General features: G+C 42.7%; 1 protein-coding gene across 1 annotated transcript in view; it reads right to left on the bottom strand.

Moving 5' to 3' along the window:
- Window positions 1-17,713, bottom strand: part of cachd1 (cache domain containing 1) — a gene marked incomplete at its 3' end in the record, with an annotated part of 53,254 nt that overhangs the window by 32,445 nt on the left and 3,096 nt on the right. The window contains exons 3-8 of the mRNA XM_080725288.1: window positions 14,870-15,163; window positions 13,491-13,640; window positions 5,751-5,874; window positions 5,447-5,564; window positions 1,211-1,379; window positions 415-557 (exon numbers count right to left, since the gene is read on the bottom strand). Of these exons, the coding sequence (XP_080581414.1) occupies window positions 415-557; window positions 1,211-1,379; window positions 5,447-5,564; window positions 5,751-5,874; window positions 13,491-13,640; window positions 14,870-15,163 (998 nt within the window). The remainder of the gene's footprint in view (window positions 1-414; window positions 558-1,210; window positions 1,380-5,446; window positions 5,565-5,750; window positions 5,875-13,490; window positions 13,641-14,869; window positions 15,164-17,713) is intronic.

Below are 17,713 nucleotides of genomic sequence, written 5' to 3'. Positions count from 1 at the left end.
CTAATGTATACATGCACACAGATAAACATGATGTAAGTATATATAAGTGTGTGTGTGTGTGTGTGTGTGTGTGTGTGTGTGTGTGTGTGTGTGTGTGTGTGTGTGTGTGTGTGTGTGTGTGTGTGTGTGTGTGTGTGTGTGCTGAGCCGAGCCCACACACAGCAGGCATGGCTATGAGACCTGTTGTAAATCAAGAAATTGATGTACAGCAGATGATTTGTGTGTGTGTGTGTGTGTGTGTGTGTGTGTGTGTGTGTGTGTGTGTGTGTGTGTGTGTGTGTGTGTGTGTGTGTGTGTGTGTGTGTGTGTGTGTGTGTGTGTTTGTGTGTGTGTGTGCCTTCAAGCCAGGGTTAGTAGGTATGAGGTGCACACGTGTTCAATCACGTATATGTGTGCTTGTGTGTGAGTGCGTACCTTGAGGCCGGGGTTGGCTATAAGCCTGGTATTGTCGCTGAGGTAGGCGGTGTAGTGCTCCACCATGCGCTTTGTCTCTGGCTGACTGAGGTGCTCGTAGGGAGAGGAGAAACTGCCTGCTGCCAGCATCACCGTGGGAGACTCTGGAGGAAAAACAAACAGCGAGACATATTAATAAGCTCACAAGCCAATTAGAAAAAACACACCCTACCCACACCAACATGTCTCTCCATTCCTTAGACATGACCGCTTGTGTAACTTCAACCTTGACCTTGATTGTGACCTTGACATTTGAGACCCAAAGGTTAATCATCCCACTAATCATTCCCACCCATCTGTTCTCAAGTTTGAGATTAACGACTTTAAACGTTGACCTTTTCACCTGATGGGAGGGGAAAGGAACTGGTTGGAATAACGTGTTCCTTCCATGCACTACGTCTTACCGGGGAAAGTCCCCCCCTTCAGGTGATAAGAAGCGGCCGGATCACTCCTCATGCATTTTAGGAAGCATGAGCTCAGTTCGGGGCTCTCCCCAGGTTGGCAGAGGGAGAGTATAACGCCAAGGATTACAGCTTAGGCAATTGGCACTGGGTGAAAAATGGGTTACAAAATTGTGGGATAACGATTTTCAAGAAAACCTTTCCACTGAAACATTTGACCTTATCTTTTGTGCCTACTGATCACTCCCAACAAGTTTCATCATCGTTCAAAAAATTGTTCAAAAAGACACACACAGACAGACTGATTTACAATAGCCCGCCAAACAAGCACGAGGGCGGCTGTCTGGCGTTCTCACCGACAGTGGCGAGCTGTTTGAAGTGCAGACAGGAGCTGGGCTGACCCAGCAAGTCTAAACGATGGTAGAGCAGCTTGGAGCTGGGAGCCTGGTTGAGGTTCTTCAGCTGCTTGACGGGGATCTCTGGCTGCACGTAGACGATGCACAGGATGAACGAGGTGTCCTGCACCTGGGAGACACAGAGGGAGGGAGACGGATAGTGGATAACCAGAGAAGGGATCAACTAATCATGAGGAAAATAAACAAAGTCTGATTCATTCTTAGTTGTGCATGGGTGGATCGGTAGCCAATCAGTAGCAGATCTACAAGTTTACATGTGTTGCGCTTCAACTAGCTTGTACTGTAGATCTACTATTTTCAGTCTACGACACCACCATACAACCAAGAATAAATCGTGCTTAACATAGGAGATATTTTAAAAATGTTCCCTATGCTTTCTTTTTGGTAAGATATCTCCTACATACATTGAGTTGATAAAAACTGGTGGAGATTCTGCACTTGAAACTAGGTATTGTGGATATCTTTGCAATAATGTCTATGGCAATTGTCACTTGCGAATGTGAAAACTATGACAGTGTTTTGTAGTACATTTTAATGGCACCTGTGCCTGTTCAGTGAAAGAGCTGTAGTGCCAATTAGCTGTTTATCCCTAAGAACTCCTGCCAGGAATAAAAGACTGGAGAAATAGACAGGTGGCAAATACAAGCAATCCATGGTTGGAGATGATATCTATTTATATCTAATAAAGACTACATACTATATATGAACCCAGAGCAGTGACACACTCCCCACTACTGTCTGCCCTTAGTGTTCAGTGTCAGACATCACAGCCAATGTGTTTCCCAGAGGTCCTTCCCAGCTCTGCTGCCAGTAAACAATGCTGCAGAGAGACATGGCCGTAACAGGCAGTTTCACTGACAGATCCTAAATGAAACACATTAGGCTTGATGGTTACCCAATTCTGTGCGCTTAAGAGCAGAGCAGACAAACAGTAACTGCCAGAGTGTGAGACTGGATGTTTCAGGATGCAGTGAAGCATAGCGCGCGTGCACAGACTGCACACACACACACACACACACACACACACACACACACACACACACACACACACACACACACACACACACACACACACACACACACACACACACACACACACACACACACACAGCGCCGGCGCCCCCTATAGGCAGACTACGCAGTCTGCGTAGAGCCCCCCGACCAAAAAGGCCCCCACCGCCCCCCTCCTCTCTGCAGAAAAGAACGTACTGCTGCATGGTTAATCGTTTTCAAACCGAAATCGCGATGCGAAATCCCGCGATTAGCGAATCGCAAAGGCCACGGTTTCTCTGCGAAGTAGACTTCCCAAGCAATATGGAGACGTTTTAATTTTTGAAATCCCTTCATAATTGACTAAGGAATGATCAAATCAAACTGTGGTGACTTTCTTTGCTTCCGACTCGTTCCGAGCATCCACACCGTTGAAAGTGAAAGTGAATTTGGCACAGTGGCTGCTGAGCAGGACTCTGCCAGTGCAGGGGCGTAGCCAGGAATTACATTTTGGTAGGCGAAATGCCTACCAAGGGGTAGGCAAGGGGGCCTAGGGGTGCTGCAGGTGTTCCAGGTGTTTAAATAAGAAAAGAACAAATCAAACATAGCAAAAATACGTTGCCTGTTGTTGTTGTTTTTTATGTATTCATTTATATATATTTTTTATTTATATATATATATTTCCATTATAAAATGGATTAAAAAATTATAAAAAATATTAGGCCTATTATTTTTCAAACAGCAAAAATACGTTGCCTGTTGTTGTCGTTTTGTATTTATTCATTTATATATATTAGAGATGTTACCGATCAATCGGCAATGGATCGGATCGGGCCGATCAAAGCGTGATCGGCGATAATCGGTGGTTTAGATCAAAAGGTAAATTCACCGATCCGATCCGATCCAATCCGATCGGTGCATCCGATCAACCAGCCGTTCAGTATGCCCACTTGAGGCCATTTTGGGGTATTGATTTCCAAAGTGCTGAAGGAATAATTAGTTACTGCTATGATAATAAATACATAGTAATGCTGGTAAATAACTATAAGGCAAATATATAAATGAATTCATGAGTGAATTAATTAATTAAAGTTAAAACATTAACATTTAGAAAATATAAATAATATATAAATAATAACTTGATCGGATCGGTGGTTGATCGGTATCGGGTGATCAAACTTTTGTGATCGGTGCTCGGTGATCGGTTCCAAAAAACCTGATCGGACCATCCCTAATATATATATATATATATATATATATATATATATTTCCATTATAAAATGGATTAAAAAATGATAAAAAATATTAGGCCTATTATTTTTTCGCGGGGGCTCGCTACGCTCGCGCCCGCAGGAAGGCCCCCTAGCAGAATCACGCTTAGGGCCCCCATGGGCCCAAAAACGGCTCTGCACACACACACACACACACACACACACACACACACACACACACACACACACACACACACACACACACACACACACACACACACACACACACACACACACACACACACACACACACACACACACACACACACACACACACATTTTAGAAATAACGGCATTAGTCACAATTATTACATAATCGTCTAATCACAATTATTTGACATAATCACGGTTATTTTTCATAATCATCATAATCGTTTCCATGTTGAAAAATGTTCATATATATTATTTTTTTTCAATCAATTATCAATGTTCTTTTTTAAGTATAAATTTGTCAAATATGTCAGTAATTTCTTTGTATATTTAGGTTTTGTGTCATATCTACCATGTGCAACTTCAAAGCCTAAAAGCCAAACAGAAATGTAATTGTCAACGACAAAAAACAGAATTAAATCGTTAATCGCAATTATTTGAGTGACAATTAATTGTCATGTAAAATGTCATAATCGTGACAGCCCTAAACGGCATAGAGACAAATCTACAGAGTGGCAATCATAACTGCGCCACCGCTTGGACACTGGATTTTCGAGGGATGACTAAATGCTATTTATTCCCTCTACCACCCAGATCTTTCTTGCCAGTCCGGAGGACTGAACCGGCAACCTTCCGGTCCTAAGCGTGCTTCTCTGGCCTTTAGGTGACTGCTGCTCATTGACTTTGGCTGGCCTAACAGCTGGTCTGAGGAAAGACAGGATGGCGTGGGAATATGTTCCTTTCTGCTTTGACGCTTAGAGTTTCTTAAGTAAACTTCAACTATCGGCCACTTTACTGACTCTGGAAAAATACATTTTGAAAAACATGAGGCCGCAGCCAAAAACGAGGCAAATCTGACGCATGTGAACTCTTGCAACCATGTTAAATAGTGAAATGTCAAAAAGCCTTTTTAACCGGGGCCAAGAAACGGCATCCAAAAATTAAGTGTGATTTTTATGCTCGTGCCAAAACGACTAAAATGTCAAAAAGTAAACAGTGCAAATACGGCATGATGTTTTTGCTGTCCCACTGCCATTTGTTCCTAAAACGTGACACACTGGGTCTCAGGAGGAAAAACAGATTCGGAGGGGAGACAGCTTTTTGGGTGTGGGGATGGCGCTTGGCTTTTATTATGCTGACTGATTTAAGGTGACAGAGAAGGGGTGGGAGTGACCGGGGCCTGGGGGGATGGAATGAATGGGAGCATGGAGAATGGAGGACAGAAAAAGACTGGAGGCACAACTCACTGCTCTGCCACGGCTGTGGTTTGATAGAACAGAGCAAGGGAGGAAGAAAAAAGGGAGTTGAGCAAATGGAGAATAAAGCCTGATTTATACTGGGTTGCACATCGTTGCCTCGCACTGGAAATAGCACTATTTGCAAGTATAAATCAGGCTAAGAGTGCGGCTGATAAGCAAAGTCAGCTGATAAAGTAATGGATGGCTTTGCTGCCATGGGTCGAGTTACTTACAAACTAATAATGTTGAGCCAGTAAACCTGTCACAAGTTAAGTAAAATGATTAGCATCTAAATGCGAGCTACATGCTTTGAGTGCCTTTACATATGAAATGATTAGCGTCTAAATGTGAGCAACATGCTTTGAGTTCCTTTACATATAAAAGTTAAATCCCAGCAATTCATTTTCTAAACGTCAACATTTTTCATTAGATGACCAAAGAAAAATATTGGGTGTTAGCAGTCCAAGACACCATGGGAAGCAGAACCATCAAATATATGAAAGTGTCAAAACTATATCATCCCGTACCAGTTTCCAGGCATAGCTGACATTGTAGGCGTCCTTGCTGGGGTCTCTGAGTCTGTTGGCGTGCCAGGAGAGAGAGGAGTTTGTTGGCACCGCGATGACTTGACTGCCCAGCGGGAGACTGCGGAAACACACAGGAGAGTTGCAAATGTCACACTTTTGCAGCAGTCGTGGGGTGGGGGGTAATTGTGGCTTCAAATGGGGCATGAAACGAAGCTAAAAGATAAATGCACAGAGCTGTTATTTTAAATGCAGACGGCTTTAGCTCTTGGTCCAGACACCCACACACACAGAGACATCACAATACCTGAGGATGTTGTGTCGTACGACGGGGAATCCTGGGATGTTCTCGTAGTGGATGATGTCTGTGTGCAGGGGAGGCTCCGTCATCAGGTACGGCCGCGTCAGTGACGGGTGCATCAGTGTGTAACCTGGACAGACCAACCAACAGAGGTTACCAGTTATAGTCCACACACGCCCCACCCCACAAGATTAGGAGGTATGTACCAATATGTAAGCCTGTGTCTTTACCAGGTGTTTCGCCCAGGTGGGCGTGGCTATATGCCTTAACCTAACCTCAAAGAAACTATCCCTAACCTCAAAACCCCACCCACCTGGGCAAAACACCTGAGAAAGAGGGATTCTCCAATTATTACACCATAATTTGATGGTGTATTTATTGCAATAAAAAAATCTTTCAGTATTACGATAACTGCAACAGTTTTGCATACTTTTTTACATTCATCTGTATAAAAACAGATGGAGGGAATTGTACAGAAATGTCATAATTCCATAATTATTTCCCAAATCGTTACATACAGTACATGCTCTTCTAACGACTTTCAACCTGGCGTTTAAAAAATTGTTAAAATAGTGGATCAACAAGCTTATCACACACACACACACACACACACACACGCGCGCGCACACACACACACGCACACACGCATGCCTGAGAGAGAATAACCAGAGAGATTTTGTTTTGGTAGACATTCTTGTTTTTGCACTGCACATTCATCAGAGAGGTCACGAATTTTCATCCAACAATGTTCTTTTATGTTCTAATAAACCCTGTCGGAAAATGTTGACAAATCAACAAACAAATTGGTTCCAGTTGTCATTCCGTGTTGCTGATCATGCTCGAGAAGTAGCTCTTTTTTATGTGTGTGTACAAAATGTAAAACAGCTCCACCCAAGTAGAAGGTGTGAATGAATGATGAGGCCAAGATGCAAACAGAGCACAGAGGCATTTGTGTGTTTAACCTCTTAAACCCTCTACGTTTCCCCGGGACCTAAATTAGTGAAAACAGCCGATCTACAAGCTCACAGCACGTCGCTTTGCACAGTGTTGTGAGCTTGTAGATCGGCTATTTTCACTACTTCCTAAACATTTGTTTTCTAATTTATGGAATCTTTTAGATTTTTCTTTGATTTCTTCATGAAATTAATGGGGGGGGGGGGGGAAGAAATTGTTGCATTTTGGTTTTAATTCATGAATATTAGCTTTTTCTGATAATTAAAAAGCTACATGTAGGAAACAAAAAACAAAGGGACCCATACAAATCGGTCTGCAACCCACAAACGGGTCCCGACCCACAGTTTGGGAAACAGTGCTCTATACTTACTAAACTGGATATGAGTTGCCTACACCTACAGTAATCTCTGTGCAGAAAATAGACGATCTATAAGTTCACAACGCATCGTGAGCTTACAGATCGGCTATTCTCTGCGAATGTTCCCCCCAGAGGATCCAAGAGGTTAAGTCACTAGAAACAGCGTGTCCCCACTTTGCCTCAAATGCAAAACAGAAATTGGTAATTACGTGCATTGTCTCTGGTCATGTGTGAAGCTCCAGAACTACTGGTCTGATGTCGTAACAGAACTATCAACCATTTTCGGTGTCCCCATAGAACCAGACCCCCTGTGTCTTATACTTGGTCTCCCAGATGGTCATATTGTCAATGCCAATCATAAGAGGCTATTCAATGTGTTAACGTTCGCTGCCAGGAAGAATATTCTCCTATTTTGGATCAAGGATGTTGCTCCTTCCAAAAAATCATGGCACAATATTATAATGGACTGTATTCCCTGTGAATACATAACATGTATGTTACACTCCAAGATAGACGCCTTTTATAAAATCTGGGACCCCTACTTAAGATTCATCGGGCCCACACTGTCTGCTGCTGTGCTTAAAGGGTTCCCCTGTCGGCCTTGACTTCTATCTGTCGCTGTTTCACTTATCTTGTAGTTTCTTGACTGGTGCTGAACTGTGCTCAGTGAATCTAGTTCTCTATTCTGAGGGGGTCGTGGGGGGGCGGGGGATTGATGGCTTCGCTCATCATGTATTAATCTTTCCTATTGCCTGAGCTTGTTATGTTTATTCTTTTGTTTTTGTTGTTTCAGTTTGTTTGTCTCCTTTTTCTTTTCTTGTATAGTCTTGTGTGTTGTATAATGTGTTGTCCAAATAATGTATGTTTGAAAATTTAATAAAAATATTATTCAAAAAAAAAAAAAAAAAAAATCACTAGAAACAGACTTTAACCCATTAAAAGCGGGAAAGCATCGGTGTCATTTGAGATTTTAACTACTTAAACAACATTTTATACTTTCACTGTTCAAAAATAACAGATACAAGCTCACTTTGTGCAGCTGATGAGCTTGTAGATATGCATTTTTTTGTTTTAAACGTGACAATTTGAGTAAATCATTGAATATCAATATTTTTTAAGAGAACATTTTAACAAAATATTTTGAGATGGGGGTTCACGGCCAAATACATATAATTTAGGGACTCCTTGACATGAAAAGGTTTGAGAACCACTGATTTAGCATCTTAAGTTTTTCAGAAAAAATGATTTAGAAGACATTTTTAGAATCGTCCTCAGGTTTTATAATGGGTTAATAAGCCACAGTAATAGCTTTGGGGGGGAAAGGACCTCCTGAAAGATGGGCGAATGAAGAGCATGTGTGCTAAAGACAGTGAACAAACAAAAAGGCTTGGCTCAAGTCCATAGCTCTCTTAACTTTTTCTCTGCCATTTTAAACATAGCTGTAGTAAGCAGCTGCCAAATTGTCCTTACCTTTTAACGTGGGCACGCGCACGCATCGTGCACAATCTGTGCGCGACTCATCTAGTAGACGTGTAGACTCGGTGACAAGCTTTCGAATACAAAAAACCCCATTGAAAAAGACATATCCGTTGCCACACTGTATCTCTGCTTATCAGCCAGTGTTTACATGAAAAAGCATTGAAAAAAGCCAACTGTGCGCTATGGTAACACGTGGACACGTTCGCGCACAAAACGCATGATATGAGCGGGGATCATAATCCAGGCGTGTAGAGACTGGATCAAAGTTTCCAAACGCAAAAATCCGATTGAAAAACGAGCGTTCCATCGCCCAGTAGCTTCCACTTCTGTTACACAGTAAACCAATGGAGGCGGGACTATGGCCAAGGCTCAGACTGGATACGGAAAGCTGGATCCGGTCCAGACCGGAAATGACCGGATACAGTTAGGGGGGCGGGCCTAAAGAGCCAGAATCAGCGAAAATCTGCGCTAATACTTTTAATCCTTTCATAATGATTAAAGCTAATTAAACTTTACGGGCTCTACGGGCATGGCAGCGCGGTACAGCGGGAAATCTACGGTCTCTACGGGGATCGCGAGGTATGAGTTAAGCTTTGTCATACGATGGTGTCACACGCCAAACTGGTGACGTGTCACGTTGTGAGCTTGGATATCATCAATCTAGAGGCAGAAACCTTGTATCTCCAAGTTTCAAATGTGTAAGTTCTTTCGTAAAGTAAAGCCCTGCTTCATCATACAAGACTGTCACACAAAACTAGTGAAAATATCAGGTCCACAAGAACACAATGTTGTGTGTTTGTAGATCGGCTATTTTCATTATTTTAGATTGAAAAAACATGATAAATAAAAAACTAACGGTTTCGAACATACACGGTTTCCACCCGACAACGATATACTGTAGGCAATTGTCGGTGTGCGACACTATCGTACAACGGAACATAAATCAGGCATAACCTGGTGTTTATGTGTGCACATGTGTTTAAGTATGTAGGCGTGAGTGGCACAGGAGCAGCTGGCAGCAGCAGGTGTACCGTTCCCCCAGTACCAACCACCCTGGAGGAGAATCTCCATCTATCCTCTCTTACACAACGTACCTCTGACCTCTGATGAACTACTACAGATTACAGTGCACAGGGACAACGCAACAGGTCTATTAGACATTAATGGATAGCGTGCATCTCAAAAGGAAGGGAAAAAAAACACTCATTTCAGTCTCACACATGCTCAGATAAACACATGCTCAGGCGCACAAAATCCTGTGGTAGATGTAGCAGTACTCTTTTATGATGGTTAATATGACTAAGATGTAAATCTATATAAAATATATTAGATGTATTTGGTTTAACTAGCCTGTCATCATCATACTCTTGCAAAGAGGTCACAACATGGCCACTCATCTCGCTATGCATTTTCAAATATTGCAGATGTTATGCGCCAATCTTTATTCCTCGGCTCTGGCAGCCTCCGTGTTTACACAAACCCCTAATTGGCAGCAGGCAATTTGAATAGCAGTTAATGACTTTAATGGGAGTCATTTGTCAAGGTTGTTTATTGAATGGCATTAATAAGCGCGGTACAGTTAACGAGCCATAATTTGATGGCGCATTTATTACAATAACAAACCTTTCAGTATCTAGAGGGGGAATAGCTGGTCTCATTTAATGGTGTAGCATAAAACACAAACACAAGTCCGCTCAGATGACTCACAGTGTGTGCTAATAGTGCTATGGAAGCAGCTATGCGTTGGAGGTAGGTTTCTTCCAGCCAGCCCCCTCTTAACTGGGGTGATGTCATGTTGCTGAATGACAGTACTTGTCTGTGGTCATGCAGTCAGGAAACCAGCTTGTGCGCTGGTGTGTATGTGTGTCGGTGTGTCTCAAGCGTTTAACATGATGGGTAGTAATGGACGAGTAGCGGCTCCGCCCCCTCCAGAAGCTGCGCCCGACACTATCACAGCGCGCCGCTACTGGCTTCATTCACTTCAATGGGAAATACGGCGGATTGTACACACATTTTACACATTAAATACTAATTCAGTGTTGGACCCAGAGCTTCGAAATCTCTGCCTGGTCCGTCGGCAGGGCAAGGCATGCGTTGGAGGAAGGTGTAGTAGCCTACACGGCTAATGGAACAAAACTGCAGAGGAATATTTGAGAAAAAAAAAAAAGTAATGAGGAAGGCAGGAAGCCCCTGTCTGCTGGACCACAGATCGCCGTTTTTTATATAAAAAAGACGATTAAAATATGAATACACTGTGCTGGCTAAAAGGCCATTGACCCATGACTACAACACCTTATTTGTTATGTAAAATAGCTACTGATAAAGTAGCCTAATGAAGAATGAACCACGCAAAGTGTTGTATTTCTGACATGAAGCAGGATTTGTACAGGTGCGTCACAAGAGGGGGGAGAGGGACTGAGTTATTAAGGCCCAAGGTGGAAGGGCCTTAATTATTTTATACTTTAGCTATTGAAAAATAGCAGATATATAAACTCGAGAGTGCCGCGCTGCGAGCTTGTACATCTGCTATTTTTTAAATCCCCAGATGAAGAACATTCATGTGGGCCCGCAGTGAATCCTTGTACCCAGGGCCCAGAATTTGGTGCGACGACACCCTTGCTTGTATTTGCGACTTGGGGCGGCCAAAACTTTTCGGAATCGAGACGTTTTAACGCCAGAGATATCAAATGTTGTAGATTTATAAGCTATCGGTATGATAAGAAACACGTAGGCCTAGCCTACATTTGAAGCAGTTTATTCTGGTTGTTGTGAAATAAGAGAAATAGACAGAGTAGGATACTGCCTACCTCATTCGTCGCTATAGGCTGTTTAAACACCAACATCACAGATCATATAAATACATTAACACGCCGTTTAGGCGTCAAATTCACTGGTAGGTATATTTATTAGGTTGTTCTCTTTCTTACCTCATCCATGTCCAGTCCAGTGAGAAGTTGCTTTATATCAGATGAACATATTCCTTAGTGCTTCTTGATATAAACACATACAATGTTTGTGTTGGTATAAATGAGTCGCAGCCTACACATATTTTCTCAGTTCATATGACTTGATGAAAGTAACTCATATTCCGCCCAGGTCAATAACACTATTCATTATAATGGCATGAATCCATCTAAACAAATAAAGTCTGTGCTGATGATGATGGTAGTGCTTATGGCTGATGTTAGGCAGGCCACTTAATAGATAGATCGATAGCTAGATATCTTTATTATCCCAAGGGGGATAATCAGTAGCTATTTAACATAACAAATAAGGTGTTGGTGTTATAGTCATGAGCCATTTAGACAATACAGCGTATTCATATTTAAATCTTTCCGAGTCAGTGTAAAACGGCTCTGAATCCAGCAGAGAGCTTCTGTATTCTCTGCTGGTTTGTTTTAATAGGCCTACATATTTTTCTAATTTCATGCCAGGTCTTGTTGACGGATTTGGAAGAGATTTCGAGGCTTTGGGTCCAAAACGCGACATGCAGTGTGTCTGTGTGTGACATTCTCTTCCATCGTGCTGACAGTGTTGAATGACTGAGTGAGGGCTCAGCCCTCAGGACTGTCGGACTTCAAAGCAGTAACGTGGAGGGAAAGGTGGGGGCGGAGCTACCTCCATCCATCCATTGAGTGTCCCTCAACACCCCTTCTTTACTACGCCTCTGTTCTCACACTTCCCAGACCCCCACCTCCCACCCCATTAGGACTGCAACCAGCGGTTATTTTATTAGCGGTTACTGCATCAATGGCTTTTGTCGAATAATCAAGAAGCACATTTTCTTTAATAACTTGCTTTTTTAATGCATTAATAAATCAACGTAAAACAAAATCTAATTGGTTATTCAAATTGACAAAATCAATTAGTTTGGTCTACCTCTTAAGCCCTATTCTGTACTTACACTTACACAACAGTGTCTCACAAAAATAGCTCAAACAGTAGATCTACAGTACAGACGCATTGTGAGCTTGTAGATCTGCACCCAACATACCTACTCTTCACTTCATCTTTACCTGATAGTAGATGAACAGCCACTATGTTCAACCACTAACTCTATAGCCTACTGAACTGTAGGCTCTAGCATTTCCCTCTACACCAAATCCAGCCACAAATAGCCGATGTACAAGCTTACACAGCATTATGAGCAGTTCATGTGGTCAATGTTGTTATTATATAAGGAGTAAGGACATTCAGTTCTATTGAAAAATGTTTGACTTTTTTATGGTTCTGAAAAATCATTTTATTTTTGAAAATCTTTTGAAATAATACATTCAATTATGTTCGTATGAAACGTAACAAAAAATGGAGATATAGAACTCACAGCCCATAAAAATAGCTCCCTACCCATTGTTTGGGAAACACTGGACTATTCCACTTCCATTAGGTACTCTGTTCTGGCCTGCCCTGCCTTCCCAGGCTGCGCTGAATACTAGCCTAAAGCCACGTCCAAGACAAACCATGTCCGGACATGAGTTCTACAGCCCTGTGCCGTGGCAGGGCAACAGGGCAGGGCTCGGAAGAACATTAAGCGCCAAAGAAATGCCACTGCTGGCTGGAAGATGTCCATAAACAGTAATAAGGGATAATGATTATTTAGGAAGTCGACACAGACTAAATAAACCGTGCACACTACCAGTGAGTAGTGGGTCCATGTACTGTACATGAGAAGGGTGGATAAACACTCGCACTGGCCATTTTACAAACCTTTCACGTTTTGCTTTTAGGGTCTTTCTTTTTTCAGCTAGGAGCAATTTGTAGGATTTTCGAAATTGGATATGAATACAAATGATGTCCAAAAATCGAAGTTTATGCATTAAATAATCGGGGGAGAATTTTATATATTTCTTTATTTGTATTTAGTCTTTTTTTGCAGCATGTGTTTAAAATCCTTGAAATGAAGGATGCTTCATACAAACAATCTACTGGAACATATCAGTGCGTGTGTGACTCACCTTTGTTGTCTATGAGGAAGGTGTATGATGCCAGGGAGTCCTGGTAGTAGGTGACATCCTCCAGGATGTAGGCCAGGTTCACATCCACCCCCACCACGCCAAGCAGCAGGTTACCAAAGTAACATGGCCGGCTAACCGTCATGATGAAACCTAGGGGAGGAGGGTTTCAGGTTTCAACAGTTAATAATTGTTAATAATAATAATAATAATAATACATTTTATTCATAAGGCGGCTTTCAAGGCACTCAAGGTCGAAGTCAGTTGAGTTTGGTTTAGGATTAGTTTCCATACAGCTGGGTTTAGTTCGGCTCCTATCATGGAGCACTGGACTTCAGCTCATCTCGGCTCACAAACTTGTGTTGTGATTGATTTAATGTAGCCTAGTTAAACTATGCATGATTATTTATTTTTCCATCCAGTTCAGCCCTATTCAATTCACTTCAGACTGGCTTGCAAAATAATGCAAAATAAAAAAAATCATGCATTTATTCAAAGTAATTCATTAACCACTTAAACCCCATGTACTTCAGGGACCGACCGGGGTCCCCAAGGTCAGACTATTCTTGGCCCGGTCCTATTTCCCCCTCTACACCTGATCTCTTTGCCGAAAGTAGCTGATCTACAAGCTCACAAAGCTCCACGTTGCAACACATTGTCAGCTTCTAGATCTGCCATTTTCACAGAACGCTCATGTATGATGACGACATGGGGGACGCAAGGGATCAAGTGGTTAATTAAAGTAAAGTCCTTCCCATTTCTTCTTAACTGGAGTTTCATTTAATATTAAGAGCATTTAGGCCTAGAATTATTTAATGATTTAACTATTGAAAAATAGTAGATAATACAAGCTCACAGCCTGGCACTGAGTGCCACGCTGTCTTTGAATATATCTTTTTAAACGCAAACATTTGTAACTCAAATATTTGCTTCTGGGGGGTCCCTGGAATGTTTTGAGATGCGGGTCTGTGGCCAAATACATGTAATTTTGGGGGCCCTTGACATGAAAGTTTGAGAATCACTGATTTAGAAGCACTGTGTGCCGTGCTGCGAGCTTGTAGATCTGCTATTTTTGAAAAATCATGAACATTTGTGCTATTTACATTCGTGCTAAATATACAAATGTGCTATTTTTATATTTGCAATGTTTTACATAAATAAAGGTTAACATGGTTTAAATGTAAAGTGACACAGATTTGCGTTCAGATATTGTGTTTTGATTGTTCTGTATTGTAACCTCTACAGCTACATTGAAAATGAGGGCTTGCTGTACTTCCGAGTATAAATAAAGGTGATGATGATGATGATGAGGCCTAAATGGCTTATATTTAAGACCATTTTCCTTTGGGCCAGTGAAGAAGGGTGTTTGGCGGTCCACCTACCGTCTCCCATGGGGTCAGAGTAGGGCAGGCTGAAGCGGGCCAGGTCGATCATGCGGTTGGGGAGGTTGATGTAGAAGCGGCCCACCGTGGTCTCCAGGTTGCTGAGCTGGTTCAACACCATCATGCTGCCTTTGACCACCGGCAGCGCGGCGCTCCCCGCCGCCCCGGCCGAGATCACGGAGGAGCGGTCGCGGTCACGGTCGCGGTCGGCCGTGCGGTCCACGCCGTATTTCACTGAGTTCTGCTCCGCCAGGTCCCGCAGGAAGGCCAACTCCTTCAGACCTGTGACGCCCTCTGAGGGGAGGAAGACAGGCGGAGGGTGGAGAGAAGCAGGAGAGACGGTGTGAGTGAATTCATTTAGATCCATTTGACTGAACTACACAAGACCACACACACAAGACAATTATTGGGACCAAAGAAATCGCGATTTACGATATTATAGCGATAATCAAAATATCCCCATCATCCATTATCCTGGGGCGGAACATTTGCCAAAAAATAGCAAATCTACAAGCTCACAACGCGTCGCGGCGCGTTGTGACCTTGTAGATCGTCTCTTTTTTGGCAAAGAGATTTGGTAGAGACGAAAAAAAGACGTCAAGTACGTATATTATAAGTACGTTTTACCAATAGAGGGCTTAAGTGGTACAGGATATGCAGCTCGGCAAATGAAAGGTGCATGACGGAGGACAATTTCACGATAAATGTAATCTCCATGATACGATAATCGTGAGTGTTTTTTCATCACGATAAATGATAATATCGCTTATCGTCCCATCCCTAAGTGTGAGTGAATTTATTTAGATGCATTTTACTGAACTACACAAGACCACACACAAGACCACTAAGAACTTCTTATTCACAATGACAGTCTGTCACTAGGGGGCCTTTTGAGCGTAGCATGATGAGCCGATGCTTAAAAGCAAAAGAAGTGTTTGAAAAGAGGGGTAGAGAGAGAAAACAGCTCTTCAGTAATGAGCAGATGACTCAAATTCCTATCATCTTTTCCTTCTGCTGTTGGTAAAAATGAAAGCAACAACAGGAAAATAAATCCGATTGCCAAGTGCCACAAAACAGAGATCGTATTCATCAAGTATCTTTGAAAGGGTTAGTTCTATTTTGGGATGCCGATAAACTTCATAAGTTATATTGAAGTCCCTCTGGTTATGCGGCAAAAGCGTTCAGAAAGAGAGAACCCAGATTCGGGACCAGTGTCCAGGCTACATGACCATGTAGCATTGCCCCGTACGCCAGAAGAAGACCTGTTCTGTGTCAGTCAACACTCCTGGGATATTCCATGCATGCACGCCTGAGATCCTGCATCACCACCTCACTATTCTTTGAAGCTTTATACATACAAAACCAACCATCTGTAAAACCCCGTGTTTATCTTTCAAGCCCCAAGTTTACGACACGTGCAGAACATCCCACCCAGTGTGCCACAGCACGGTGGATCAACAGTAAATGCACGCTCCAGACTCTGGACTAGCCCGGGATTTGACTTTCCGAGTCCTGAGGTCACTTATGCCAGATTTGTACTTAGTCACGCGCCACAGTGCCAACGCGCTGTGAGCTTGTAGATCGGCTATTGTCGGGGGGCAAAGCCGCGAGCGACAAAGTATACCAAGCCCTTTAGAGGAGCCTGGATCACCATGCAGCTGTCACCTGGATCATTGGGTATCTCACAGCTAATCGGGAGGGATAGGGCAGGGAATCCATGCCAGTATGCAATCACTGATGGGATTAGAGCAGAATCATGTTTTAATGCCAAGGCTCATCTCTGGTGACCATGTTGTTGGACGACTGACAAGATGTGGCTTCGTGGGGGGCTGCAATGTCAAATGGACAGTATGGAGGGGTAGCTTTTCTGGCAGACATGGGATCAGGTCTTTTGCTCTTTTATGTCAGTCAGTTCGACATGTGAACACAATACAATATTGAGCCCCATACCCTATACTTGAAACGTTCGGCGAAAATATTAGCCGAGCTTGTAGATCGGCTATTTTCACCAAAGAGATTTTGTGTTGAAGGAAAAAAGAAGCAGACCTAACATAGAGCCATGTGGGACACAATGCAATGCATTGTGCGCTAGTACAATGGTTCTCAACCTTTTCAGTCCGCAACCCCCAAAATAATCATATTTTAACTGGGAATCCCCCCACCCTGACGAGCACTAAGAGTTGAGGCATTACATTTTGTATAACATAGTTCTATTGTGAAAATAGCAGATCTACATAATCACAACGCCTCGCAACGTGTAGATCGTCTATTTTCACAATTTCTGCCTCTAATATTTGACAATATGTGTATTTTGTCATTTTAGAGGTGTTAAAAAGTCCTTAAATTGTGACTTTAGAAATGTGCAGATACCCTCTATACACTTAAAATTTATGTTAGTTTACTTTTGAGAGAGAAAACAATGTTGCACACTAAGTTAATCATCTGGGGCCCCCCAAAATAATTTGGGGTCCCGACCCACAAGTTGAGAACCACTGCGCTAGTACATCCGCTATTCTCAGCCACGAGATTTGGCGTCGAGGTTAAAAAGGAGCCGATCTAGTATAGAGCCCTGAGCCTATGAAAAACTGCAAGCAAGAGATACAAAAGAACATAACATGGTTCTTAATGACTTTCTGGCAATGCAAAATGGAAAGTTCATGAAACCAGACTGAAAGGGAAACTGGATTAGGCAGAACATCAGTTTGTCTTTGTGTGCACACACACACACACAGACAGACTCACGGTCACACACACGGACATGCCACACACACGCGCGCGCGCAGTGTGGCCAACAGATTGTTGATCACCTTTGACAAAACAACAGTTCACATCTGCCAGCGGAAG

Source organism: Nannobrachium achirus (assembly GCF_963921795.1).
Source record: "Nannobrachium achirus genome assembly, chromosome: 1".
Classification (NCBI taxonomy): domain Eukaryota; kingdom Metazoa; phylum Chordata; class Actinopteri; order Myctophiformes; family Myctophidae; genus Nannobrachium; species Nannobrachium achirus.
The sequence above is the reverse complement of the archived record's forward strand: the minus strand, read 5'-3'. Positions and strand labels throughout refer to the sequence as shown.